Here is a 27,483-nt window from a genome sequence, read left to right as displayed (position 1 = left end):
GATGAAAAATAATATTATTCTAACATGAAGTTTTGGTTTTAATCGCAAATTATATGACTAGAACAAAAGGGTAAGAGCATAAATAAATTCACTGGATATTTATAATAGTTCAAAAAGTAGCTAAAAATATAGAAGGACACAATTTAATCACTAACCTTGAACCATACTTCAAAATATATTCTCTCTCAGCCCTGATTTAACATAATCTGGTAAATTGTTTCACTTATACAATTTCAACTCGCAGTTGACCAAAAGGTGGCATAAAATCCGATTGTGAGCTGATGCAAATAAATACAGACTACTAAATTCAGCCTGAGTATTTTTTAAAGAAAGATTTAAGTGAAAAGAATAACTGCATCAGATTGCCAGGGAAATTTCTAAACTGTATGGCCAAAGACATAGCTAAATGTTCTACCAAAGTCAGCTCCAAAATTCATTAAGTAAATCAAGTCATCCCAAATGTGTCTGTATTTGTCTTGCAAATTGAAATGCAACAGGAGGAGGCACAAAAGGCTTTTAGTAAATCAACAACAATAGAACTAGATAAATTACAAATCTACGTGTTTGGGGGAGGGTACCACACATATTGTGAATAGGATGTTAAACCAGCTTATCATCTGCTGGGCTTCATTTACAAACTGCCTGTAAGAACCTGCTATGTTCATAGACTCCGAGACATATATCTCTGCCATTTTGTGGTAATGTGGTTATTTAGAACCAAGTTCATGACTCTAGAGCTGGAGATTATATCTGTAACTTCCTCTGCCCTCTTAGGTAAAAAACCTTGACCTAGATACTTCAGATCTCTTCTGCATTTCCAAGTAACTCTTATGGTTTAATTCCCTTACTGCTCAATACCGCATGGCATGTTGACTTTCCATCATAGAGTGATTTCGAAACCTCAGAGCTGGGAAACTTTTGCTAACTAAGGCCAAGTGCCTTAGAGAATCGCAGAAATAAGCAACACACCAATTAATTTCATACTTTAGAGGAAGAACTGAGTTCTAACTAGGTGCCACTATACAGGGTGAAGAAACAAAACTCTGGAAGACTAACAGCTTAAAGGCCACATGACCAGTTGGTGGCAAAATTCAGTACTCTTTCAATTATATGCCCAAATCCCTCCATGTACAGAATCGTAAGTTAACCATTTAGAACAATACCCTCCTGCATAAATGCAGATTATACAAAATAGGCACACTGGCTGGAAAACCACTGATTTGACAGGTATAGGAAGTTCCTTAAGAGGAAAATAGTGCAATGGCCAAGAGCTTGCCCCGGGGGGCTGCACACGCTGTGCTGAAAAGAAAACTCCCCCGGCAGCAGCTGTAGTCATTTCTGAATCGAGAAAGAGCTTTTCTGCATTTAGTTTAACATTTCAAAGTTTATTGGTGAAATACAGCTTATTTTACTCCATGAAATTCTGAAGATATTGCATGTGTGCAAAGGAATGACTTAGATTTAGAAATTTATTTGAAAGAACAATGATATTGGGCCAATTTACTAGCCTATGCCTCCCAATTCTTTTGAACCTAGAAGCTGTTTGACTTATTCCACAATCTTTGAAATCATCTTTATTCCACTTTTCTAAGACTTAGAGTATCTCAAACTTCTTTTTTAGCTATTTATCTACAACGTCCACAGTATTTCCACCATTCTAACCAGACCTTCAGAATTTTTCTCAGTATAGTCTACATTGCTGCTGACACCCACCAGGTTGGATACGATTGAGGGAAAGATCCAGTGGAGAGGACAATAGCTATTTGGGAGAACAGAACATTGTCCATTTTCCTTCTAAACTAAATATAATATATAAGTATTATATTCATTTTTGAAGGAGTTTCTTCTACCCTTTAGAATATGTACAGTTGTTTTATTGTCTTATTATAGTAAACATTAAACCTTGAAACTGCTGTGATTATGTAGGAGCTGACTTTGGAGATGAATGTCAATTTAAATTAGTTTCTTTGGCATTTATCAGTAATTCAACTTTGTGTAATTAATTACGGTATTATACATAATTCAAATTAGAGAGGAAATATACTCTTCAGACATCTCCAAATCATCAAAACTACTTGTAAATATGTCAACCTGTCTTAAGAGCCAAAACCTCTATTGTCTTATTATTTGATTTTGAATCTATAAAGTATTTTAAAAACACTATTTTCTTCATGTAGATTTCCCTGGTGTTCTCAGTTTTCCCCTATAAGACCTTTTTTCCTCTTTCTAATTTTTTGACATTTATCCTAAATATCCACAAGATAAACGTTGGTACAAAGATTAGAGATTTTTCATGGACTACAATCTGTATACCAATCAATCAAACTTTAATTTTAATTTGGAAAGGAGGCAATTATATGAAGATCATAGTGATTTGATGCATTCAACAGGTAAAAAGCTGTCGACTTCAATTTTCTCTGAATTTTGACTATTAGTAATATCTTTGGTCTATAAATATCAGATCTTGAACAAACCTGAGGAAGAATATGACAAGGGATTAACAAGCATAAATCAGACAGATCAGATGAACTCTGACAATTTTATGGACTGCTTTTCACATTTTATTATGGAAGAAAAAGGCATTTTTGTTGTATTCCTACTGTGAACTCACTAAACTTTTAAGTCCTAATCTCTGAAGTCTGCGGTTCTCATGCTGTACTTCATGCAGCACCGGAGGTTTCACACAAGTCTTTAACGTCCATTGTTGAGGACGCATGTAGGATGTGTGTCGTTCGTGGAGCTCTTAACCACTCTCTCCCTTCACCCCAAGATGCTCCATTTTACTCTCAGTTCATACTGGACTCTCAACTAGGGTTTCATTTGAAGAAGATATACCAGCTCAAAGAACATACGCATCTGATTTAAATTTCAAGCTGAGGATAATGAAATATATTTGTTTTCACAATGTCACCATCTCTAAATACTTCCAAAGACCGTTTAACTTTTTTTCATCATTAAAGTAAAATTTGCTCAATCTGAAAAGGCTACATGCTACATGATTCCAACTATATGACATTCTGAAAAGGCAAAACTACAGAGGCAATAAAAAGATCAGTGGATGCCAGGGGTTAGAGGGGAAAGAGGGATGAACTGGGGGAGCACAAAGGATTTTTGGGGTGGTGAAACTTCTCTGTGTGAGACTATGGTGGTGGATACATGTCATTACACATTTATCCAAACTCATAGAATGTACAAAACTAAGAGTGAACCCTAATGTAGACTATGGACTTTGGCGATAATGATGTGTCAGCGTAGGTCCATCATTGTAACAAATGTACCACTCTGGTGGGGACGTCGATGCAAGGGAGGCTGTGTAGCGTTGGGGCAGGGAATATAAAGAAATTCTTGTACTTTCCATTCAATTTTGCTGTGCACCTAAAACTGCGCTAAAAAATAAAGTTTATGAAAAAATAAAATTGGCTTATTTATAGCATTAAGTGAAGTATTTATCTGCACAATTAACTTCTTAGAATTTCTTTTCTTTCCAAAAGTTTGGCAACGAATGATGGGACCTACAGTAAAAAAGCAAAAAGCAAAAAAAGCTGGAAATTCACAGTAGAGTAAGACTGTGCTGCATATCTAGAGAGCAAGACCTCCTGGGAGTTAATGGGAGGCTTTGGGGACATCTCTTGGGGTTTGCAGGGACCCCAGGTGACGGCTGTAACTGGCAAAGAAGGACAACTTAGCTGTAAAAAGCAGATCTGGTTGGGAGTCACGACAGCCCTGACACATGGTCATGGGACGACGGGCTCCTGGGAATGGACGTATGTTCTTCACGATGACAGAGAAGAATGGTAGGCAAGCAGATCACTGAATATGAGGACATGGGAGGAAAATCCAGACAAAAACTGTAAAGACTGGTTTGTGCAGGAACACTCAGGTGACAGAAAAAGAAGCTCAGTCTTTTTCAGAAAGTGATTAGGAGACTGGGGAGAAGCCACATACGTACTACTCACAGCTAGTGGCTGTAGAAAAGATCTATGGCAGGAGCTCAAGCACTGTTGGAGAAAACAGAGGCATTACATATATATTTTTACACTCAATAAAATAATAATAATGGCATATTGATAATAAAGCATCCTTTCGATTTTATGTATCTTAGTTTAATAGTTTGGCATTGAATGGTTCATTTTTATTTACTTTGCCTATTCTTCCTAGAAACTTTTTTGGATCTCCCTTACTGGTCCCAATTTCCACCTGTGTTCTGTTTCTCTCTGATTTGAGAGGCGTTAACAACTCTCCGTCTACCTTGATTTGTTGCTCTTACATGCAGCTCAGTTCCTATACTCCGCCAAGGGTCCCTGGCGGACAGTCTAAGGCTGCATTTACTTCTTTCATCTTTCTCAAAGAGACATTGTAGCACCTCGATGCTTTCTCTGCTACATCGCTCCTTTCTATTTTTATCTCTCTGACCCATTGCGCTAGCTCTCCGTTCTCTCAAGAAGTGTAGCATAATGGTTCAAATCTTGGGCTCCAGCATTAGACTGCCTCCATTCATCGCATTCACCACTTACTAATTGTGTGGTCTTGGGCAAGTTAATCGACCTCATTAAGCCTTGGTTTCCCTATTTATAAACTTGACCTAAAAATGGTACCCACGTTAGAGGGTTGTGGTGAAGATTACACGAATGATGCAGACAAAGTGCTCAGAGTGGTGCTTGGCGTTTGGGAAGCCCTCAGTAAACGCCCAGAGCTGTCCAACACGAAAGTGCACTGGCTTGGGAGCCAGCATTTCTGGATGTCTGTTTCCTGTGGCTGCTGTAAAAAATTACCACAAACTGGGTGGCAGAAATTTATTTTCTCACAGTTCCAGAGGCCAGAAATCCAAGATCAAGAGGTCTGCAGGGCTGTGCTCTCTCCGAAGGGTCTGGGGAGAGTACATGCCATGCCTTTCTCTTAGCTTCTGGCGTTGCTGGCCATCCTGGTATTCCTTGTCTGGGAGACACATCGCTCCAATCTCTGCCTCTGTCCTTACAGGGTTCTCCTTGTGTGTGAGTCTTTACATGGTGTTCTCTTCTCTACGTGTCTGTCTCTGTCTCTCTTCTCTTCTTCTTAAAAGGACACCAGTCATAGTGGATTAGGGCCCACCCTCATGACCTCATCTTAACTTGATGACATTTGCAAAGACCCTATGTCTAAATAAGGTCACATTCACAAGTACCAGGGTTAAGATTTCAACATGTCTCTTTAGGGGACACAACTTAACCCATAACACTAGGGAAGGGGTTCTTGCACTGAAAAATGGCTTGCCTTCTCACCTACTGTCCTTTCCTCCTTTCTCTTTTCCTTGATTGTTCCTTATATAGAATCCTTGTCAAATTCCATGACGTCATTTCCCATGTTCTAGTTTTTCAGTATTGGATATAATACTTCAGATGTGGTCTAACTGATGCTTGCGGTAGACTCCTGAGATCTGGGCATTTGACTAGGGTATTATGAAGAGTATTTCATTTTGTGGTGTATTTTGGTAGCCACATCACACTGATGCCTCATGTGGAGCTTGGAATACATTACAACAAATAAGCTGATTTTTGCATCCCTTCTTTACTAACAACTCATAACCATCTCTCATGCCTCTTCAGCCTATTTTCTGTTTCTGAATGCAGTCTTGAGAGAGGTAATAGAGATGAACATGGTCTGAACTGCTCCTAGAATTGGAATGGATGGGCAGTCACAGGAAATACTGTGGGTAGTTTGAGTGGCTCCTAGACTTTGCAGCCTGAATCAGTTGGCCTGGACCACGCATCGTGGGGCAAACAAACAGTACGATGGGCCCACTGTGGAAAATAATCCATGACTAGGGAAAAATCCAGCTGCCATTTGCATATTATCACATTCTCTCCAGAGTTCCCTCCCACAGTGAGCCGTCCCTGAAAAGCCATCGGTATCTTTATGGCAGTCCAAGAGGCTGTCTGAGTCCTTCAAAAGGAGGGGAAGGGAAGCTTGGGATGTGGCCCTGCAGACGCCCTGGCCTGACCCTTCAGAAGGCTGCTGGCACTTTAGCGTCAGTGACTGATTTCTCCCACTGTTGACTTTAAACTACAAGCAGGTTGGAGCACAGCCAACACAAAACCAATACACACATTTAGATATGAGAAGGCTGCTCTTAACAAGAAAAATCGGTTGTTTTTCTTTACGTCACTACATTTCTTGATTTATTTCCCTTTTCATCTTTTTTCAATATTTGTAATTTGCATTGATGTGCATATTTAAAGTGTAACAAGGATTAGATGTGATTACTGTAATGCTTTCTATATTAGAAACATATACTATGGATGGTCTACAATGGGGATAATTTGTATGCGGCTAATTGGGACTTCACAGGATCATTCTTAACAATTTTATCTGGAAGGTCTTCCTTCTCTAGAAGGGTTTTCAAGTTCTCTTTCATTTGAAAAATGTGCATCTAAAGTCCCACGCCTGGGTCTTAGTGGTACCCTGTACTCTCATCAAGGAATTCCCCTCCCCTATTTATATTCTCTCTGTGCATAGTAGGTACTCAATAAATGTTGGTTGAATAAACTCACCTCATTGCTTGTTTATTTGGCCCATTGCTCCCCCTTTATTAGGCTTACAAGCTTCTGAAATTCAGAAGCCTGAGAAAAGAATAACAAACATTGCATAAAAATATGAATTTTCACAAAACTCTATAGGGAGATGATATTACCATTCTCATTTTATAGATGAGGAAACTGAGGTGAGAAAAGTTAAGTAACTTGCCAAAGTCATACAGCTAAGAAGCAGCTGAGGTGGCATTGTCCTTTATTGTCATTGGTACTAGCAAAGTGCATAATGGAGGCTCACTGAATTAACTGGTTAAATGAATGAATGAAAGAAACAACTCTAGAAAAATCTATTTTATAATTGACTATTACACCAAAGCCATTGGGAAACAGGATAGTCTCTATGTGATGCAGTAATCCAACCAAAATATCTCCCAAATAATAATAATAGAAAATAATAGTGCATGTTATTTTCCAGCATTGTCCTAGCTATGAAATCTCACTACTAATGGAGTTGAGGCTACCTGGATCATGAGCAGTTTAACAGGCTGCAAATAACAGATTAAGGCCAGATTAAGAATGGCCTGCAATGTAGGCTAATGGCATCTGCCATAAAACAGGGCTATTACAATGGGAAATCCCATAATGCCCATATCATCCCTCTTTAATTCATTAGTTAGGATGAAAATAAGAAAATGGATAAAGCCTTCACTATCCAATCATTTCTCTGCTTGTCAATTGAAATTTAAAGATTAAAGTATAAGTGTGTGTCTCTGTGTTTATGGTTCACGACAAAAAGAAATTTTACAAACACAAAAAAACCTAAATTTCTAAAATGCTACAAATTTAATTCAAATTGCATATAGTTATTGAATAGGTATTCAGGGAGCTAACAGGGAGCTCTGGAAGGTATGTGAACAGGAAGCACACAGGAACAGAAGAATTAACAGCTGGGACAGAAACTGTTAGTTGCCTCTTAAGGCCTATTTCCCCTTTGTTCTTTGGTAACAAAATCCTCATGTTTAGTGAGGTACATTCATACTCAGTTAAAGGTTACAAAACCTAGCCATCTTTGCAGCTAGATGTCGTCATGTAACTAATTTCAAGCTAATGATACGTCAATGGGAGTTATGTAAAGTCATTTTCAGAAGGAGGAGTCATGCTTTCTTTTTCCCCTTCTCCACCTTCTGGAATTTGAACGTGGTTGCTGGAGCTCTAGAAGCCTGGATCCTGAGGATGTGGTCAAACCCTAAGAATGCCAGAACAGGTTGTCTGAAGGAGCATGGGCTCCTTTCACACGAAAGGGAAATAAGCTTTCACCTTGTTTAAGCAACTCTTATATATTTATTGTTTTATTATACTAAGCTCAACTTAAACCAAAATCAGTGGTTCTTAACCCTGCCTACACACTGGAAACCTCAAGAGTTTGCAAAATCCAGGAATGCCCAGAGATTTTGATTTAATTAGTGTGAGGCAGGGCCTGATGATCAGTAACTGTTAACGCTTCCTAGGTGATTCTAATTTATATGAAGCCAGTCAGTGATAATGACAGTTATAAAGTCGAAGGATGGAGGGAGCTCCAAGGTTGAAAATTATTTTTGGAGGTTGTTGCAATACTGTTCACAACCTAGATTTCGATCTAAGAGAAAAGCCATAGTAACAGAGGATCAGGAGTCTGTGACAGGTCCAGGGGAGGTGGCTGGCATGGAAGGGAAGCGTGATGACAAGTTTCAGGTGTAACGGATTTGATCTTTCAGTGGAACACGGAGTAAACAAACAAACAAATAGGCTGCATCATGTGTGGTTTTCCCTATGATCCACAATTATAGTGTGCCTCAAAACTGCTTCATCAGCAATTTGCTTTAAATTTAATAACTTGCCATTTAATTTGATCCTTTTTTCATGATTGATTTTTTTTGGGAAAAATGCAATTTTTTTTCTAGAAAATATCATAGATCTCCCTCTTTTTAAAGCATGTTGGGGAGAGAAATGCTGATGGAAAACGAACTGTGCTGTCTCATAAAGCTCTCATGGATCTTAGTTCTGTTTTTCTCAAGATGACTAAATAATACACTCTGTTCATGTCCATTTAGCATTCTGTTGGTAGGCTGTATCTATTTTGGGAACCCACAGCACTCTCTGAACACTTGACAGGCTCACACCTGATTAATCTCTCTTCCTTTCCTGTCATCAATATTATTTAGGGGCAGTGGTCAAACCATATTGACACTTTGCTGACATCTTCTCTGGTGCCCAATTACCTTTCTGTCATGATACAATCCATGAGGTGACAGGAGGATTCTATGCTGTGCCAAGCAAGTTGGCACCAAAATATCCCTGAGACAGAAGATGATATATCATTTTTATGCTTCTGCTGGAAGCTCGGAGAGCCATTTCCCCACCCCCACTGCCAATAGGTCTTTTAACGCACAGGGCTACCTTGTGTCTTGAAGTGTCCAGCGCTCGCCCGGATGAGCCTCGCTCACAGTTCCTATTTCATATCCCAAGGTGAATTTCTAATGAAAGAGCAGAAGCCTTGCCTTCGGCTCTTAGCCCTGACCCACATATTGAAAAGTAGTTACTCTTCTCAACAATCTCAGCTGCTAGACTTTCAAGGAATATCCTATTTAGATGCAACTTTCCACTAGAGGAAAGCTGGCCAGGAAACTTGAGCAGAGTAGGATGAGGAATAAAATGCATGGGCTGTAGAACCTTTCTGAAATCCGCTCTAGCCCTGCGCTGATGCTGAAACACACGTTTTGGGGTTAAATAAGATTAAAATAAAGCGTTTCCTTTTTCTCTCTTTTTTTCGTTCTTTTTTAAAAACAAAGTTTAAGTTATTGAAGGTGGCCTTCATTAGATCAAAAGGGCATTTCCATTTATGTATCTAAAAAAGAAACATACCAATAGCCACCTATTTTTATATTTTGTTTTATACATACACACACATTTATTTGAAAATCAGCTATTGTTCTGGTCAGTTTACAACCAGAAGAGTGTTACTTATAATTGTTGTCAAAACTCCTCCTAATATCACATTCCTGTAATATGCATGAATAAGGCCACAGAGTATTAGGGTGTAAAGGGATTGTTATTCCAAGCAGGATCCCAGAAGGATTAAAAGCACAAACATGAGTTTCACAGAATTCGGATCAAGGAGAAAAAATATATTTTGCCTATAGGCTAAGGCCATGAATGTTCTCAGTTTCACGGTGTTAAATGAGAGAGATCCTCCAGTTTTCCCAGAAACTCATTCCAGTACTGGGGCTGGCAGAGTCAAGAACAGGGATGCTCTTTTGTTGTTGTTGAAAATTATTCTTCTATCTGCTTTTTCTTAAGGGAACAGTTGAATGTTGATTTATGATATAAAAGAATGCCTGTGAGGGAGGGTCCTTACTTTTTTAGTTTTTTAAACTACTTTTAAAAATTTTAATCCAACAGGTTAAATATAATCATGGCAAAGAATTCAAAGGGTAAATAAGATGTAGAATGGGATAAAGGCAAGTCTTCATAAGACCCCACCTCCTTAGTGCACTGTGTTAACTACTACTCGTTATGGTTTTCAGAACTTGTCTATGCAAGTACAAGGGCTATGGATCTGCATGCATTTTTTTATATGCATTTTTTTCTTTAAAAACTGGCATCATACATACTCTTCTGCAATTTGCTTTTTGCATTTTCATCTTGGCCATCTTTCTATGCAAATTTTTACATATCTATTTCCTTCCTTTAAAGCCTAATAACAGTATAATTATCTAAAACTATTAATAGACATTTCTGTTTGGTTTTATTTTGTTTCAACTGCTACAAAAAAAATGGAAAATAAAATCTTAGTACTTATATTTCTTTGTACTCATTCAAGAGAGTAAATGCCATCCATGAAGGATTCAGTCAAAGAATATATGTGTTAAAGTTTTGATAGCAATTTCCAAATTGCCCTTAAAAGGCAATTCCTTGACTTCTCTTCCCCTCATGAGGAGAGATTATGAAATAAAACTGATGTTGTCACTGTATACATTGGGTCACACTGTTGTCCCACAGAGGTGTCATCTAAGACTAAAGCCTAGACTTGGGAAAATGTACCCAACAAACCCAAGTACCCAGAAAGGGCTACTGTGATGAGCTGTTCCAGCCCACAGTGAGAGACAGCTCTTCGTAGCTTCAACTAAGAATTTTCTCCTAGAGGGAATTAATGTTTGCACTTTCAATCAACCTGAGAAACAAAAGTTCCTCCTCTGGGAACTGGGGTAGGGCTTGGGATGGGAAGCAAGGACTTACTTCTTCCAGCTTAGACTCCGATGCTCAGGGCTGCCTGAGGAAAACTGTTAGTAACAGCAGGGCTGAGATCAGGGGAAGGATCACTGTGAGCCAGGCAGGGACTTGGGGATCAGAGCCCTGCCTGTGGTGTCTAAGAGCGGCTATTTCAGGTGGAAGTTGTAAGTTTATCTCAGTGTCATATTTCTCTAAGCCCCAAGCCTTCATCTGAGTCTCACTGAAAGACACAATATGGTTTCCACTGTGCTGGGGATGACTAAGGAGCCCTCTCCGCTCCAGAGGAGCATCAGGGATTGTCACAGATGGAGGCAGCCATTGGCGGCAGAGCAAGAATCTCAAGACAGGCAGCATAAGGCCAGAGTGGAAGGGCTGGGAGAAGGTGTTCTTGAACCCCTATGAGGCTGCAGCTCGGGGAACAACAAGGTAACTCTACGTGTGCACACGGGCGTGTGTAGTTTGAGGTGGGCTTACCGGACATAGTAACGACAATTACAATAGATGTTTGTGGAGCACTGCCCAGTGAAATATGCACGTACCTTCCCACTTATGAGTATCCTCTCTTCTAAACTTTATATCTACCATATAATGTAGATATTATTACTATTTCAATTTTGTGCTAAGGAAACAGCCACAGAGAGCTTTGGTAACTTGTTCAAGGTCGCTGAGCTAGCAAGCAACAGAGCTAGGCACAACATCACCTTACATTTAGAAAATAATTTGAAGTTACTTATAATAAAATTACTTTTACTATAAAATCAAAATAAGAGATTTTTAAGAAACCAAATCAGGAACACCACAGAGGTGAGTAAAAGTAGAGATTAAAAATGAAATTGTATCTTCATGTTCTTGGCAGCATTAGTCACAATCACTAAAATATGGAAGCAACCCAAATGTTCATGGATGGATAAATGGATAAACAAAATGTGGCATAAACGTACAGTGGAATATTATTCAGCCTTAAAAAGGAAGGGGATTCTGACACACACACTACAACACAGAAGAACTTTAAGGACATTATGCTAAGTGAAATAAGCCAATCCCAAAAAGACAAATACTGCATGACTGCATTTCTATGAGGTGCTAGGGCAGTCAAGTTCACCGAGACGGAATGAATGGTGCTTGCCAGGGGCTGGGGGAGGGAAGAATGGGAGTTCTTGTTTAATAGGTAGAGAGTTTCAGATTTGCAAGATGAAGAGTTCTGGATCTAGAGCCTGGTTATGCACAAAAGAACGAATATACTTAATACCACGGTAGTGTACACTTAAAAAACGGGTAAGATAGTAAATTGTTATGTATATTTTATGAGAATAAAAAAATTGGAAAAAAATGAAATCATACTGTATGTAGTGTGTATGTTAAAACTTTTACTGAGTTCATGCCTTACTGTGTAATATCTAAGCAGGAGTCGAGTTTGCCTGCCCTGGGTTTGACTCTTGGGTCTACCACTTGATAGCTGTGTGACCTTGGGGAAGTAACTTAACCTCTCTGGGACTTAATTTCCTCATCTGTAAAATGAGGATGAAATAGTACCTTCATCATAGGGTCAATGGAATGTTTAAATGACTTGGAACATTTAAGCACTCGGAACAACGTGTGGCATGTAATTAACGCTCAATAAATTTCACTATTACTATTTGAGCAAAATGACAAATGAGAATGCACAATAAAGAATAAATATTTCACTTTGAGTAAAAGTGGACCTGTTTCATGGAAAAATGTTATTAAGAAGATAAAATTGTTTATAAACAATGAAGAAATATATAATGATTACTTTTCAAAATATTGAGCAATTAGTTGCTGGGTGGTAAGCTAACCCAATCAAGTGTGAGTTTCTGGCTTTGAAACCTTAAAGAGGTTCTGCTGCCTAAAAATGTTGGTCAGGGATTATGTCCGGTCTAGGAAGGAAAGCCCTACAGACAAGCCAGGTCCATTCAGGTCACCGGAATAGGGCATAGCCGGGTAGTATTTGACTGGCCTTTCCAACGTTGAGGTGGGAACTGCTTACTGACTGTAACACAAAGACTGCTAATGGATGCTCACCTCACTTATATCCCCCAAAGTATGTGCTTATCTTGGCCAGGACACAACTATGCAGAAATTCTACAAGTACGAGAGAAGGGCACTCAAGCAATGGATGGCATTCCTTCCCTGGCAATTCCATTTTGGAATTGCTAATTTCAGAAGCGATGATTTAGCTCATTGAGCCAGGCTGCAAGAGACCAGGAATTACCCAGTGGTGGGTACTTAGCTGAGACCAAGGCTCGCTTAATTAGGATTCTGGCACTGTAGGTGGGAATATTTACTATTGCTGTGAATAGTAAATCATAAATGTTAAATTACATTCAATCTCAGAAATAACTGTGCAAAACTTCTCCCAGCATAGATAATCAGACAATTATTGAGTTGGTTATATTTCTCGCAGGCTATTGCTGCTTTGCTATGAGACCCAATCACGCTCTGAGCTACAATCTCATTTATCCCGGCTCCATGTTTGTGTATTCTACTCTAGTAAATAAGAATAAATGCTCAATCTTAGTTTTAGAGTTCTTTAAAAAAAGCACATACAACATGTGGTCTATTGTTTAAGCTTTAAATTTAAAACTTACATATAGCTAGCTAAAACATGAAATTCATAAATCATTAAAAACATAAAAAAATGTGAGTAGTCTTCCTTGATCATGATATTGTAGAAAAACACTGGACTGGAAATTTTGGGTCTTACTCTTCTCTCTGCTTCTCACTTCCAATATAATTTTTGGAAAGTAATTAAAATTGTCCTTGACCCCACTTTATGCATCTGTAATCCAAGAAAATTGTAACGATTTTAGCTAATTAGCACGTCCATTCAACATGCAAAAAATAAAAATAATATACCCTACTGTAATTTTAAACATCATTTATGACAGCACTTTACCAAATCTTTACATGAATTAGGAAGTACTATCTATCCATATTCTGCTGACGTGAAAACTTAGAGAAGTCAAATGTCCTGACTAGGTCACATGCAGAGGAAATGACACAGGAGAACTTTGCACCCATTTGGTCTCAGGCCGTTTTAATCAAATGATTGCTGTGATTGCGGTAAGATTAGTAGAAGTAGCTTTCTTAGGTGGACACAGAGTCTGAAAGCAAGAGATTCAGTAGAACCTGTATCTTTACTTTTACGTCACCACGAGTGCAGTTTCACATATGTGAATTTCACTTGGCTTTATGTAGTCAATTATTGTTTTCATGAAAGTCTCAGCTCTCCTTTGTGCTAGGACCAAAAGAATTGAATACCAGTGATCATGGGAGCACACACTCCGGTTGCCTGGACAGTGAACCAGCTGGGAAGTACTCTCCCTTCTCCTAGTGGAGAGGCTGCGCCTGAAGTCAGCCTCCTACGGGGGCGTGGCTTCCTCCCTGCCCCTGGAGGGAATATGACACCCAGACAATGCCCCTAAACAGCTGGCCCCTACACCCAGCTCATCTGCTACTCTCAGAGTCTGACTTTCTTCCACCGACAAAGTTGCTCTCATTCTTGCCCTATGGGAGCAAAAGCAGCAAGGGGTTCCTTGGGACATAAATCCTCGATGCATTCAGCATGACAGCCTGGTTCCAGCATCTCTCTCTGAGGGATGATGGGGCTGGGGACCTGTACCTTCTCTTCTCTTGGTGACCCCTGATTTGTAAGGTTCTCCCGTAAAGCCTATTCCATAACACTGCCAGGTGACGCTATGGAATTCGACTTGAGGTCTGCTGCACAGCAAGTTCAAAGCATGAAGGGACCCACTTTCCACAGTCGGTTTTCATTTCTTCAGATTCATTTGGAATCATTAAGAATTGCAATGAGAGTTACATAATTAAGAACCGCAAACAGCTATGCATCTCATACCATACAATTTACAGAATGTTTTTTATATTCTAGATTCTATTTAATTCTCACAAAATCAGCCAGTCAAGATTGACTGATTGATTGATTTTGGGTGAGGAAGATTGACCCTGAGCTAACATCTCTTGCCAATCCTCCTCTTTTTGCTTGAGAAAGATTGTCCCTGAGCTAACATCCATGCCAATCTTCCTCTATCTTGTATGTGGGATGCCACCAGAGCATGGCTCGATGACAGATATGTAGGTCCATGTCCGGGATCCAAACCCGTGAACCCTGGGCCACTGAAGCAGAACATGCGAACTTAGCCACTACACTATTGGGCTGGCCCCAAGATTTGTTTTATTGTCAGACAATAAAAGTTTCCAATTGGTTAAAAGCCTCCCTCAAAAGTGGCAAATCTAGGCCATTTTTAAAGCATCCCACACGGCTGGCCCTTTGCTGGGTGCTGGTGAATTCAAAGATCCAGCAGATTTCTTGTGGCCCTTTGCTGGGTGCTGGTGAATTCAAAGATCCACCAGAAGCTTTCTTTCTTGTGCGAAATAGGGAAGACCATTTTAATAGCTATTTATTATAAACATATTCATTACACTTTTCAGTTTGCTCAAAATTTGCTTCTACTATGAACATTAGACAAACTTTACAGAAGTCACGAGGTGAGGACGTCTTAGCTGCTACTCAGCCAGAAGGGAACAGGACATAGCAGTGTCTGGGTCCCTGTGCAACTGGAAAATTATGTCCCAATCGAAAGCTTGCCAGAGGGCTGTGTCTGTGGGTGAAGCGGAATCGGTATGTCTGCAATAAGTGTTCTCATCTGTCATCTGAACTCAGGTACGTTCTTGGAAATGGTTTCAGATGCAAATACATTTCTCTGAAATCCGTGTTTCTTATCAGTAATCCCACTAATGGTGCCCCTCTGGGGTTAGACATGATGTTATGCTGACGCCGCAAATTGAATACTTTCAAAGCTGAACTCATCGTCTACTTGCTCAAAGCTTTATTCCTTAGCTTGATATATGGCCTTACTTCCCCTCTATGTCTAGGTGCCCTGTGGGGAGCCTACCTAGACTTCTGTCTTTTTTCTTGCATAGTCCTAAGTATCAAGTCCTGTAGAGGTCACTTCCCAAATATCTCATATATATTCCCCCTTCTCCATGGTCATGTCATTGTTTACCTTAAGCCCTCGATGCCTGTCAAGGGCTATTGTGACATCCTCTTCCTCTCTACCCACCTCCCACATCAAGCCAACCTTCACAGGGCTCATTGCTGATAAATCTAAACTCCTAACACCCCCTTAAAAGACTAAAAGCTACACGCTTAGCCTTACTGTGGTTTCTCCTCTTTTCTCCACATCACATTCCAGATCCACTGTACTGACAATACTTATTCATGCTTCTCCTCCAAGAATATCTTATATGAAAGAGTATGCGTGGTAAACTCCTACTTCCCTTTCGAGCATCCCTCTCTCTGTGAGGACTTTCCTAACTCCTCCCTCCGCTCTCTCAGTTAGACTTAAATTTTCCTCCACTGGTTTTGTTGTATCCTGTGCATGTCTTCATCAGAGCACTAATTATATTACATTGTCTATTTGCATGTGGCTTTTTTCTCCACTTAGGTTTTGAGCTCCTTAAAGACAAAGAGCATGTTCTATTTGTCATTACATCCTTAGCACTTAGCATAATGTCCGACAAAAATGAATTGCGCTTGAATTTATGCACTGGATTTCCTCTTCCTAAATAGCTCAACTATCCTCTGTGGTAGGACAAAAAGAATCAAACAGTTTGGGTTGCCAGGATGATGAACCCTCTGGAACGGCGTTCTCATATCTAGCTGCAGAGGCTACACCCAAAGCCAGCTTCCGGAAGGGGTCTTGAGTCAATGTTGAACAGAAAGGAATCTGAGAGAGCCTAGGGAACTTGCTTAAGGACACACAACTAGTAAAAAGTGACAACAAGAACATAAGTCAGGCCAGGGATTTTTGTTCTTGCCATCCACTGTTTTATCCCTAGTACCTAGAAGATTCTCTGGCACATGAGAGTTCGATCAATATTTGTTGAGTAAGTGACTGACTGAATGAATGATTGACTGAATAAATGAAAAGCTAATTTCAAAGCTCGTGTCCTTTTGATTCTATTCTCTTGACTTCCGATCTTTGTATTGCATATAAATGTGTGTGTGCGTAGATACATCTTTCAAATAAATAAAATTAAAAATTGAATACCATGATTTTCTCTTTACCAGAAAACACAATTAAAGAGTAATGATAGCTATTTACATACTCCCACGTAGAAATTCTAAGCCATTGAGATGTACAGCCTTGGTAATTCATTTCATTTACTAAAATAAAAATGGCTTTTTGAAAACAGGTAGACATCCTACCTGGAAATCACATAATTCTACATTTTGGATTAGTTTTTGATTAACTGGTAGAATGAACTTGTCTTGTAAACTGTCTTCTAACTAGCGTAAAACAGAGGCTGACAGAAGGAAACTGTGGTTGGACCTGGGAGGAAAGGCAGGGCTGTGCTCTCTGCTGCTGTCCAGAGGCAGGAACCGAGCATCCCCACGCTTCGGAAATCGTAAGAAGCAGGTATAGGATGTGTGTTTCTGGGAAGAACCGTACCTGGTTTATGTTCTTCCACCTAAACTTCTGGGGCCTCTTTTTGACAAGGAATGACAGCTGATTTTATCTTTATCTGTTACTGACATAGACCCAGCCATTGACTGTGAAGTGGGACAAAAGCCAGCAGAGGGATGAAAGAAACCCAAAATAGATCTTCCTTGAACTGATTCGTATCAGAGTTATAAACAGTTCCAGGCATATGAAAGAAAAGCGGACCGACTGGCAAGCACTGTTGCTGAAGACAGGAGCAGAGAACGATTTTTTTCCTTTTCTTTTTTTTCCCCTCTCTTTTTCTTCTTGTCCAGCTACTCAAAGCAAACATTGTAGGAGGTGGAGGCCCTCCCGTTGGAGGTTGTTTACTGTGGATGTACTCACACGCCTGCACACGGGCTCCCCGCCCTCGGCCATCCCCTCTATTGTTACAAAGCACATTTTATAATGCAAATCATGCCTGCTACATGGCTCATTATTTTCCTCTCTGAATAAAATATGAACACATCAATTATGTGTCCTTCTATTTCTAAATGCATATCCTCGTTGCACTGACCGCTTTCTGCCTTATATTTTTCAGAACGTTCCTGACATTTGTCAACTGGGTTAGTTCCAAACCTTTCTAGGCTATTATCTTACTATTTTGGCACTTTTCAAGCTTTCTCTTCCATCTAATTAGTTTGACCTGAAGGCACTCCACGAGGGCAAGCTCGCTTGCGCTGACAACCGCACTCACCACTGCTTGTAATCCGCGTCACAATTACAGTAGTACTTGGGGTCAGTGCAGTTCCGCTCGATGCCGCAGGCGCATTTCTGAATCCCAGGCGCGGAGCCTCCCCAGTAGTAGTGCTTCTCGTTGGCTTTGCCAACCCACCATGTGTAAGGACTTCCATCTACGAGAAAGCAGAAAGGCACGTTGAGATGGTCTAGGACTGAGTCATTACAATGTCACACGTTCACCCACCTTCCCCAGGAGGAATATCACTCTCTGAGAGACTGAACATCACCAACTCTCTTGAAAGTAAATGATTTCAATAACAAGAATATTTAACAAAAAATATCAGAGGGAATGGTAAGCTCAAGTTTTCCCACCAGGATATGCACCTCTTTCCTTGGAAGAAACATTTACATGCCAAGCTTCAGTAATTTAGGAGTCTATTCTGCAAATTGGCTGCCCAGATGGAGGCGATCCCCAATGAAGGCATAGAGACCACGTACTGATTCTGTAACATACGACTGAGGTCATGACTAGTCATGCTTTTCTGTGAAATGACAGTCATGGCAATTATGGGATATTAGAGCCACACATGGACTTTCATTACATCTTAGTGCGATCTCTTTATTTAACAGGTAAAGAACTAAGGTCTTGAAAAATGAAGCAGTTTTTCCATCACACAGCAGATTAGCTCACAAACCAGACGTCTGATACCAAATCTCACAAGACATTGGACAATGTTCTTTATACGGTATTACTTTCCTTTATTATTTGGCCTGATATTCCATCATTTGCTCATTCATTCATCCAATCATCAAATATCCCTTGAGTTTCCATTATGTGTCAAACATTCTAAGAAACTCAGTAGAATAATACAGGAAAAAGATACAAGTTGAGAATTCAGTTTAATGGGTATTATGAACACACAGGAGGGTGGGTGAGTAAAAGGAGGTCATGAAGGAAGGTACTAGAAGAGGTAAAATATTTGAGCTACGTCTTGAAGGTTGAGTGGCAGTTACCCAGGTGAATAAAGATAGAAGAGAGCTAAGGGCTCCTAGGCAAAAGGAGCAGAATGGTAAAGTTTTAGGTGGAAAATGTACAAAGGAGTCTATGCATTTATGGTAGAATAGGGCTGAAGAGATGTGTGAGGGAGTAGCATGAGTAGGTAGTTACGGACAGTAGATGAGGGTCATATCACCAAAAAAATCTTTTTCCAAATAATAAGTTATTTTGCATTAGTTTATTTTTTGCTTTTCAGTGTTTATTTCCTTCTATTTAAGAAGTTTGGTTATAATCCAATGTTACTACAATAAAAAAAATTAAATTAAAAGAACACCAAAAAAAAAAAAAAGGTTTGAACTTCATCCTGAAAGAGATGGGAAACCATTAAAGGATTTTAAGCAGGGAACTGTCATGATCAAGTTTGTGTTTTGAAAATTTACCATAAGGTGAAATAGAAAGTTCTGGAGGATGGAGTCAGGGAGGCCAGATGAGATGCTCATGTGTTAACACAGAGGAGAGACAATAAAATAGCAGTGAAATGGAAAGGAAGAGAAAATAGAGATTTAAGAGGTACACATGGCCTGAGACTGTTGAGGTTTGGGTGGGAGAGAAGGTGGGAAGAAGGGATTGTGAATCAACCTGAGGTTTCTGGCTCAGGTGACTGAGAGGACGGTGATGTGTTTCACCAAGGTGGATAATTGGGTGGGAAGATTAGAACTTTAGAGAATGTCAAAGAAAGGATGATAAGCTTGATACATGAAATAGGCAGTTGGCTAGAGAAGTCTGGATCTCAGAATATTTTCTGGGCTGAAAATCTCGTTTTAGGAGCCATCAGGGTAAACCAGAAATATTGGTAGCAGAAGATATGCCATTGGAATCTTTTAGATCACAGCAGCATTTAGAGAACAGAAAGAGAGGGAAATGGCCATAGTGGAGATGAAGAAGGAAAGAAGTCAGAGAGGACAGAGAAAACAACAAGGAAAGGATTTCCAAAAAAACAGTGTGGTCAGCCTTGTCAGATTTCATAGTGAAGTCCATTAAGATATGAGAATTTAAACTTTTCCTTTTAATTTGACAGCTAGATGGTCATGGAAGACATTCTTAAGAGGAGTTTCAGGTGAGCGATGGGAAGAAGAAGCCAGGTAGCAGCAGGCAGAGGAGGGAATGGAGGGGAGAAGGCTGAGCCCCCGAGAACAGATGGCTCTTGTAGGAAACTGGGGAATGAATGGGATCTCATGGAGGCAGTGCTGGCCGGTAAACGGAGAAGGCTAGTCAATTTTAGCCAGGTATATGGCTAAAATTCCATGGTGACAACCCACCCACCCTTTCAGACAGTTGTGTACACTAGTCCCAGTATCTGTGTGAGTGCTCAGAAATGAAGTTGAAGAAAAAGTCACGTGCTCACTGAGTTATCATGCGAACAGTCACAACATCTCAGCAAATAATACAATAAAGTAACAGTCATACTGGGAATTTTGTAAAAACTGCTGCAGGGCTTTCTCAGACATGCCAATAGTTTTCTTTCATTTTTACCGGTGGGCAATTTAAAGTCATGAAACTGTACTGGAAGACCCATTCTTGACGTGATGAATGAGCAAATGCTCTGAACTTGGAAGCAAGTTCTTCAGGTGTTCTCCTACTTCACACAAATTTCTAGATTTTCCAATTTCTAGATTTTCCAGTTGTGCTGACTTAATTTGGAAACGTCACCATTTTTCCTTTCGTGAGGTCATTTGTGACACCTGAATTTTAATAAATACATTTGACTTGATCTGGTAAACAGTAGAGAGGGAGATTTCAGTACCCTGTTCTGAAGAGAGGGAGAAGCCGGTTCTCTGAGACAAGGGTCCACTCAGAAACCCTGTCTTCTGCCCATCTGAGCCTTGTCCCCGCATATCAGGGGCTGTGTTTGCTTTCTGCACTTAAGTTATTTCGCTTCTCCCTTCTCTTTCCATCAGGGTAAAGAGTAAAGCATCCAATTTCCGATGCTTCCCAGTCTTGGAACCATGACCACTAATAAACCCTTGTTTTCTTTTGATGCGGTCAAATGTTTAACAAAATAAGCCTTGAAAAACCTCATGTATGGAAACTGTAACATCTGAGCCGGGTCATTTGGTCAGCAAGCTGCACTAAGTCTCTGCTGATTCCATCCCTGGCCATGTTACAGCAGGAGGGCAGGGTGAACGGTGCAATGCTGACCTTACGAAGGCATCTGGGGCCTTCCAGCCCAGAGCTGACCCTGAACATGTAGAAACATGACCTAGGCTGTCATCACATCTACGTCACCCTGTACCTTTTCAAGTTGACCAAAGGCTAAATTCTGTCTTGCAAAGCAAATTTTGGTTCCTATCATTGTTCTTGGAAACTAGAGGGTACTAACACACCTGGTGGAGAGGAGGAAACAAACCAGACACCTGCAGAACTGGAGTCATGGCTTGTCCCGCAGGGCACTCCCTCGCACTGCCTGTACCTGAAACAGCCAATGAAAGAGTATGTATCTCAGAACCTCAGCTCAATTTCCAACTATTCCTTCCAGTGACCAGGACAAACAACCTCACACTGTTCTATTAACGTTATAGAAAGTGATGAGAAATTGCGTGAACCAGAGAAGCCGGGTGCGGCTCAGTATTCTTCATAAAAATAAGAACAATGTCAGTAAAAGGAGCAAGACAATTAGCAGCCTCCTCTTTAGCATGAGACTGAGAAATGTGCTGGAGGGGAAATGGAGAAGAAAACAGCACCTTCAGGGAGTACGGAGAAGCCCAGGAGAGGGCGTCTCAGTGTCAAGTTGTTTGGGCTGTAGGTGTCCCACTTGGAGCCCTAAGCTCTGCATGCGATCCAGGCTCTGAACTGATCTCACGGGGCAGACCTCGGTTCTCTAGGGAGGGACTCTCCTCAGATGCCAGGATGGGAATCAAAGGGATGGTCTGCAATCACATTTCTTCTATTTGGTGTAAGGAGGCAACACGCTCGGGACCAGGTAAGAGTAGCCCAACTTCTCAGTTCTTCCCTCATCCTCCACCTTTTTCTCAAGTCACATATAGTCTTTTCTAGCTGATGTTCTCAGTTAGGCTGATGCAAAATCGACCTTATTTTGTTCTTCTTCCCTGGAAACTAAGTTAAGTGCGGTGCAAAATGTTTTACTTAGCTCTTTCCACATCTGCCACGAACAGAAGAATGCCAACAAGAAAAACATATTCCAGGGAAACAGCAAATGGAACCCTTTGATATTAGCATTGGCTAATTTGGTTAAGTCAAATCACTCTAAAATAAATGATTAATTTAGCCTATATTTTATCTTCAGCAAAAAGAGAATGGTTCAATTTGTGTTGAGGAAAGAATTGCCTTCTTCCAGTGCTATCCTAATGAAGCGCTACTTTCTGCTTTACAAATCATTATTTACCTGTTAATTGACTCTGGGGAAAAGCAGTTAAAGGCAATAAAAAGGGAAAGCCTTTTCAAAAGACAAGAATAAGAAGTGGTGAGAAAAGAAATAATTGAATTACCCAGTGCCAAGAGTTCAAGAACTTCTCTAACCTCAGAATATGAAGATTTTCTTTAACTATGTTAAGTAGGTGTAATCACTGTGACAAGACTAGGTAATAAGGAACCATATTCTAAATTAGCTGGAAGCTAAATTATCAAAGTAAGGTATATTGTATTAAAAGAGTCAGATATGGATTGAATTAAATATAATCACTTTACTCTTTCTACTCACTTAAGATCAAGTTTTATCATGCTGAAAGGTTTACTATGATTTAGATGATTAAACTGGGGAAGGGAGAAAGAAAAGAGCCTACTTGTTTCCCGAGACTTAAAGAAATCAATAGATCTCTGTTATTTTCTCCAAGAACAACAAGTTGTTTCAGAAACACAAGGGCAAATGCGCGGGGACCTCTTGATGAAAATGTGGTCCATATTCGTGATTTTCAAAATGTGTCCTTTGGAACTTCTGGGCTACACAAAGTAATTTAATAGTCTGCTTAAATAAATATTATCCTGGCACACCCTAAGATAAGACCCAGTATGCTCTCTGGGACATTTAATTAGCTCCATTTTATCCTCTTCTATAAGATATTAAAAACAATACCACAAGGGTTTATCGTCTCCAAAACGTAAACTTAAAAGCGTTTTTTTTTAGCTTGATTAAACTTAGCCTTATTACATCTATTACTATCTACTTCTGTACAAATTCTGTGAATGAATCACAACGGGCTTTTAGCGGAGGAAATAGAACAGGTACAATCGCGGCGGAAATTGCCTTTCGTGCTCTGCTGAGCGCCCCCTGCTGGCAGCTCCCGGGCAGCCCCGCCAGACTCCTGCCGTCTGGCAGCCTTTTCCGGCCGTTTGAAGCCCCCTACAGTGCAAGATCCTCTTTCTAAAGAAGTGACTCCTGCTTTGAAAAATCCCCCACTTCCTCCTCCCTTCCATCCTTACCGCAGCATGACCGAATCTTGTTTCCTCCACTCCATCAGTCCATTTCAGCTGACCACTCTGATCTGATTCCAATACTCCATACCAAGGTATGAATGGTGATAATATGCTTTCTAAGTAAAGGCATCTCTAATTGGTGTGATTCTAGACAGTGTGTGCAAAGCATTTCGGTAGCTGTGAGAACCTTCCTTGCAATGCAAATGACCTAGAGAAGAAGGTAGGTGAAACCTTATGATATGCCCCAGCCTGGGCTGGAGCAGAGAACAAGTTTGGAGGTGCTGTAGCTACTAGAAAGCCCTCCAGATAATCTGATAGCTATAATTTGGAAGATCAAGCAGGGCAGAATTCCCTTTTTCTTCAGGATGAGATGTGCACAGTCCAAGAGTTCCAGGGCCCTAAAGCTAAAGGTGACAGCTGCCCTTGACCCATGCATTGGAAGCGGGAACAGGCCACTAGTCCTAGAGTTCGCTGGTTTAGATAGAGGCAGACTCTTGTCTTCGACAGGTGGAGTTCGTCCTGATGCAATCACCTCCAAGAACTGGACCGTGGCCGCTTAAGTCTCAGGATTCTCCAGGAAAAATGAGGGTGGGAGGTGAAGTCACAGGGAGGCTGCTTCCCTGGGTTTTCCCTCTGCTGGGAGATCAGTATAGAGAAGGTTTCCACTTACCTGACATAAGATTCATCTGAAGCTGGGCCCACAGAACAGCTTTATAGAGTAAGAGTCTCAGAGGAAGTTCTTGAGACCTGGTCACTAATGCCCTGGTGATCCTTATCAGGTCCACATACACTGACCGGGGCCAAGGACAGTGCAGGCTTAGTTCATAGAACACAGAGGCCCCGGGGCCTGGGTCCCAGAGGAATACCAGACCAGGACCTTGATTTCTAGGTGAAATCTGAGGAGGGGATATGGTGTTTACTACAATAACACCTCCATTTAAAATTCCCAATTTTTTTTTCAGAATAATCTAGTCATTGTAACTCTTTTTTTCTTTTTGCAATTTCATAATCATGGTCCTGAGTCCAAATGCCTGTATTTTAGCACTGTTTAGATTAAGAACTTTAAAAATAAAATTAAAAATCATATATCTTGGCATTTTCATAGGTAGAAAAGGCTATCATCTCAACTTGCCTATAATTATTGTGAAATCAACTTATTAAACTGGATAACAATATTCTTTTTTGTTTCCCAATCACCTAATTCTATGTTGTTCTATGGGAATATAAAGATCAAGCAAAGAATGAGTCCAAAAAAGTCCTGTGGAGCTCATGCTGCAGACAGTGACATGAAGTTTGGAAGACTCATAATTTTGAAGTTATAATATAAACATTCAATTTGGTAGTTAACGGTGAACATTTTCTCTCGCTGTGATCGAATGTCACTAAACTCCCTTGATTAGGGCTGAACAGGAATGAATGCGCTTCATTAGCCTCACGTTGCATCTTTCGGAATCACATTGGATTTTACCACATTTTATTAATTCGAATAGAGACCAAATTTAGAAATGGGGAATTGAAGTTCAGATCAAAATGGACCCGAACTGAAATGTTAATTAATTAAAAATTAATTTCACTGCATAATATTTAAATTTATTTTATTGAATGGAACTTAATAGATTTCAATCAAGGACTGATTCCACTGAGCAGAATTTGATTGAGTTGAATCAAATCACTTTGAATCCTATTCAAATGAATTAGATTTTATTAATTCGAATAGAATTGAAGTGACAGATTAGATGGGAGTTCATAATTCTGAGCAGTATTAAAGAGAACGGAACTCTAAGTTAACTTGGCTTCCGTTTCTGCAGAGGTCACTGGCATTCAAGGCCCCCCCCAGTAACTCTGGTTAATTCCTTTCTGCCATGGCCCCAGGGACAAATGTGATTAATAATACCAAAGTGACTGGATGGAACCACATGCTGTTTGTAGGATATAATAATGCACTTTTCTAGTCTTTTTTCACTAGAGAAGCCCTGGCCAATTATTTTAAATATTTCTTTTCTTCTCTATAGAAATGAAGAGAGAATTAACTGGAACTCGGACAATGATCTGTGTGAGTACTGCCTGCTCCCTTTATTGTTATTTTCTGTTAAAAACTGTATTTATCTAATAAAACATGCCTTCCCCTGGCCTATCATTTATGGTGAATGTCTTCATGTCCTGTGCCTTGACTTTTAGTGATTGATAATGAATGCACCTCGGCTTGTTTTATATATAAAAGATGGCTATAACTTTTCAAATTAGTAGCAGAATATTGTTTTGCAACTGCATGGCACGCTGCATAATCAATAGGCACCTTCTTAGTGCAGGAGAGACAATCTGGGGGATAGAAGGGAAAACCTGATTCCTGCCTTCTAAGCTTCTGGGTTAGTGCAGCGATATTTGTTTAGTAATTTACAACCATGAAAGTTTATGCCTTCATATCTGATGGGGCATACACATAATAAGATGGAAAAAAACCACACATTGTATGTCATAGGAGTGGTGCAGGCAATGGGTCCTGCAGGATTTTGAAGAAGGGATCAATTACCAAGGACCAAGGAGGCCTGGAGAGCCTCGGTGAGGAGAAGATCTGACTGCAGCTTTGATGGAAGGGTGGGACCCAGGAAACCAGAACGAGGATATGAGCATTTCAGAATCTCCTGAATGGCTAGGCCACCGTGTGAAGCCAGGAAACATCAACTGGTTTCAGGAACTATGGGGTAATCGCTTAGGCTGGTGGGGAGGGCAGAGGAGCAGAATATGTGCTTGGAGAAAGGGTTATGGGCACTTCTGTGGTGTTCACACTAGTTTTTATGTAACGGGGAGTCACATTTAAAATTTTTTAAATGTAAAAATATTTTTCATGTACAACTGTAAGTTTATATAAGTTCTAAAGAATAATAATAAAATAAACAGCCTCGTACTTAGTTGACCCATTATCGTTGTTATACGGTATGTGGCTCTTTGAATATATCACATTTTACTAATTCTAATGTTGATGAACGTTGCAGTGTGTCATTTTTTGCTATTTCCACGTGCTCCGTGAACTTGTCTAAGAGTTTTGAGCACATCCCTATAGCAGAATCGTTAGGTCATGTGATCCCTGCATCTGCAAATCATTTTTCCAAAGCACTTGTATGAACGTAGAAGCCCACCCCCAGCAGATAAAACTTCCAGTTGGTCAAAATCCTTGAGTATTAACTGTGGCAACCGCACAGTGGAAAAAAGTACTTCTTTTTGGTTTTAGGTATATTTCGGTGATTACTTATAACATTGTTGTCTTTCCATGTTTATTCTTCATTTATATTCCCTTATTTTTGAAAATATCTGTTCATGTTTTTTTGCCAATCTTCTTATTGGATTTTTGGTGTTTTATTGATTTGTAGAAAATGCTCAGGAAAATGATCTTATAATAATTATCATGACACAAATTTCGCTTTTTATGGAGGTCTTAATAAGGAAATGTTCTTAATTTTATTTTTTAGTTGAATTTATTAACATTTCCTTCATGGTTTATTGCCTTGAAATGATAAAATTATTTCCTTCTGCTTTTTTATAAACAATATTAAAGCTCTACCATTTCCATTTGGTTCTTTAAATAATCGGGAATTAATTTTTATTAATGACATAACGTAGGAATCCAATTTGAGATTTCTTCTCAAGCTTGTATTCAGAAGAGTCAAATCCATGGGGATGGAACAGAGATTGTTGGTGGCCAGGGCTGGGGGGCAGGGGGTCCAGGGAGCAACTGCTCAATGGGTATGGGGTTTCCTCTTGGGATGATGATCATGTTTTGAAACTAGATAGATAATAGTGCTTGTACAACATTGTGACTGCACTAAGCGTCATAGAAATTTTCACTTACTGTTGTGTTAATGAATTTCACCCCAATTAAAAAGAACAAGGAGGGAAAGAGAAAAAAAAGGAAAAGAAAAAGAAAATCCAGCTAGAACTTTGAACTGAATTACTTTGAATGAATGGATACAGTTGTGGAAAATTTACATGCTTATCATATATACCTATCCTGCTTACCGTCATAATATATCTGTCCATTTAGATGTTTTTAAACATCTCTCAATAAACTTTATAATTT

At 39.8% G+C, this 27,483-nt stretch overlaps 1 protein-coding gene across 1 annotated transcript in view; it reads right to left on the bottom strand.

The window, feature by feature from the left end:
- Positions 1–27,483, bottom strand: part of CNTNAP2 (contactin associated protein 2) — a 1,879,249-nt gene that overhangs the window by 399,325 nt on the left and 1,452,441 nt on the right. Inside the window, exon 14 of the mRNA XM_070265133.1 lies at positions 17,997–18,153. Within this exon, the coding sequence (XP_070121234.1) occupies positions 17,997–18,153 (157 nt within the window). The remainder of the gene's footprint in view (positions 1–17,996; positions 18,154–27,483) is intronic.

Source organism: Equus caballus, chromosome 4, assembly GCF_041296265.1.
Source record: "Equus caballus isolate H_3958 breed thoroughbred chromosome 4, TB-T2T, whole genome shotgun sequence".
In the NCBI taxonomy this organism is placed as follows: domain Eukaryota; kingdom Metazoa; phylum Chordata; class Mammalia; order Perissodactyla; family Equidae; genus Equus; species Equus caballus.
Note: the sequence above shows the minus strand (reverse complement) of the source record. Positions and strands in the feature narration are given on the sequence as shown.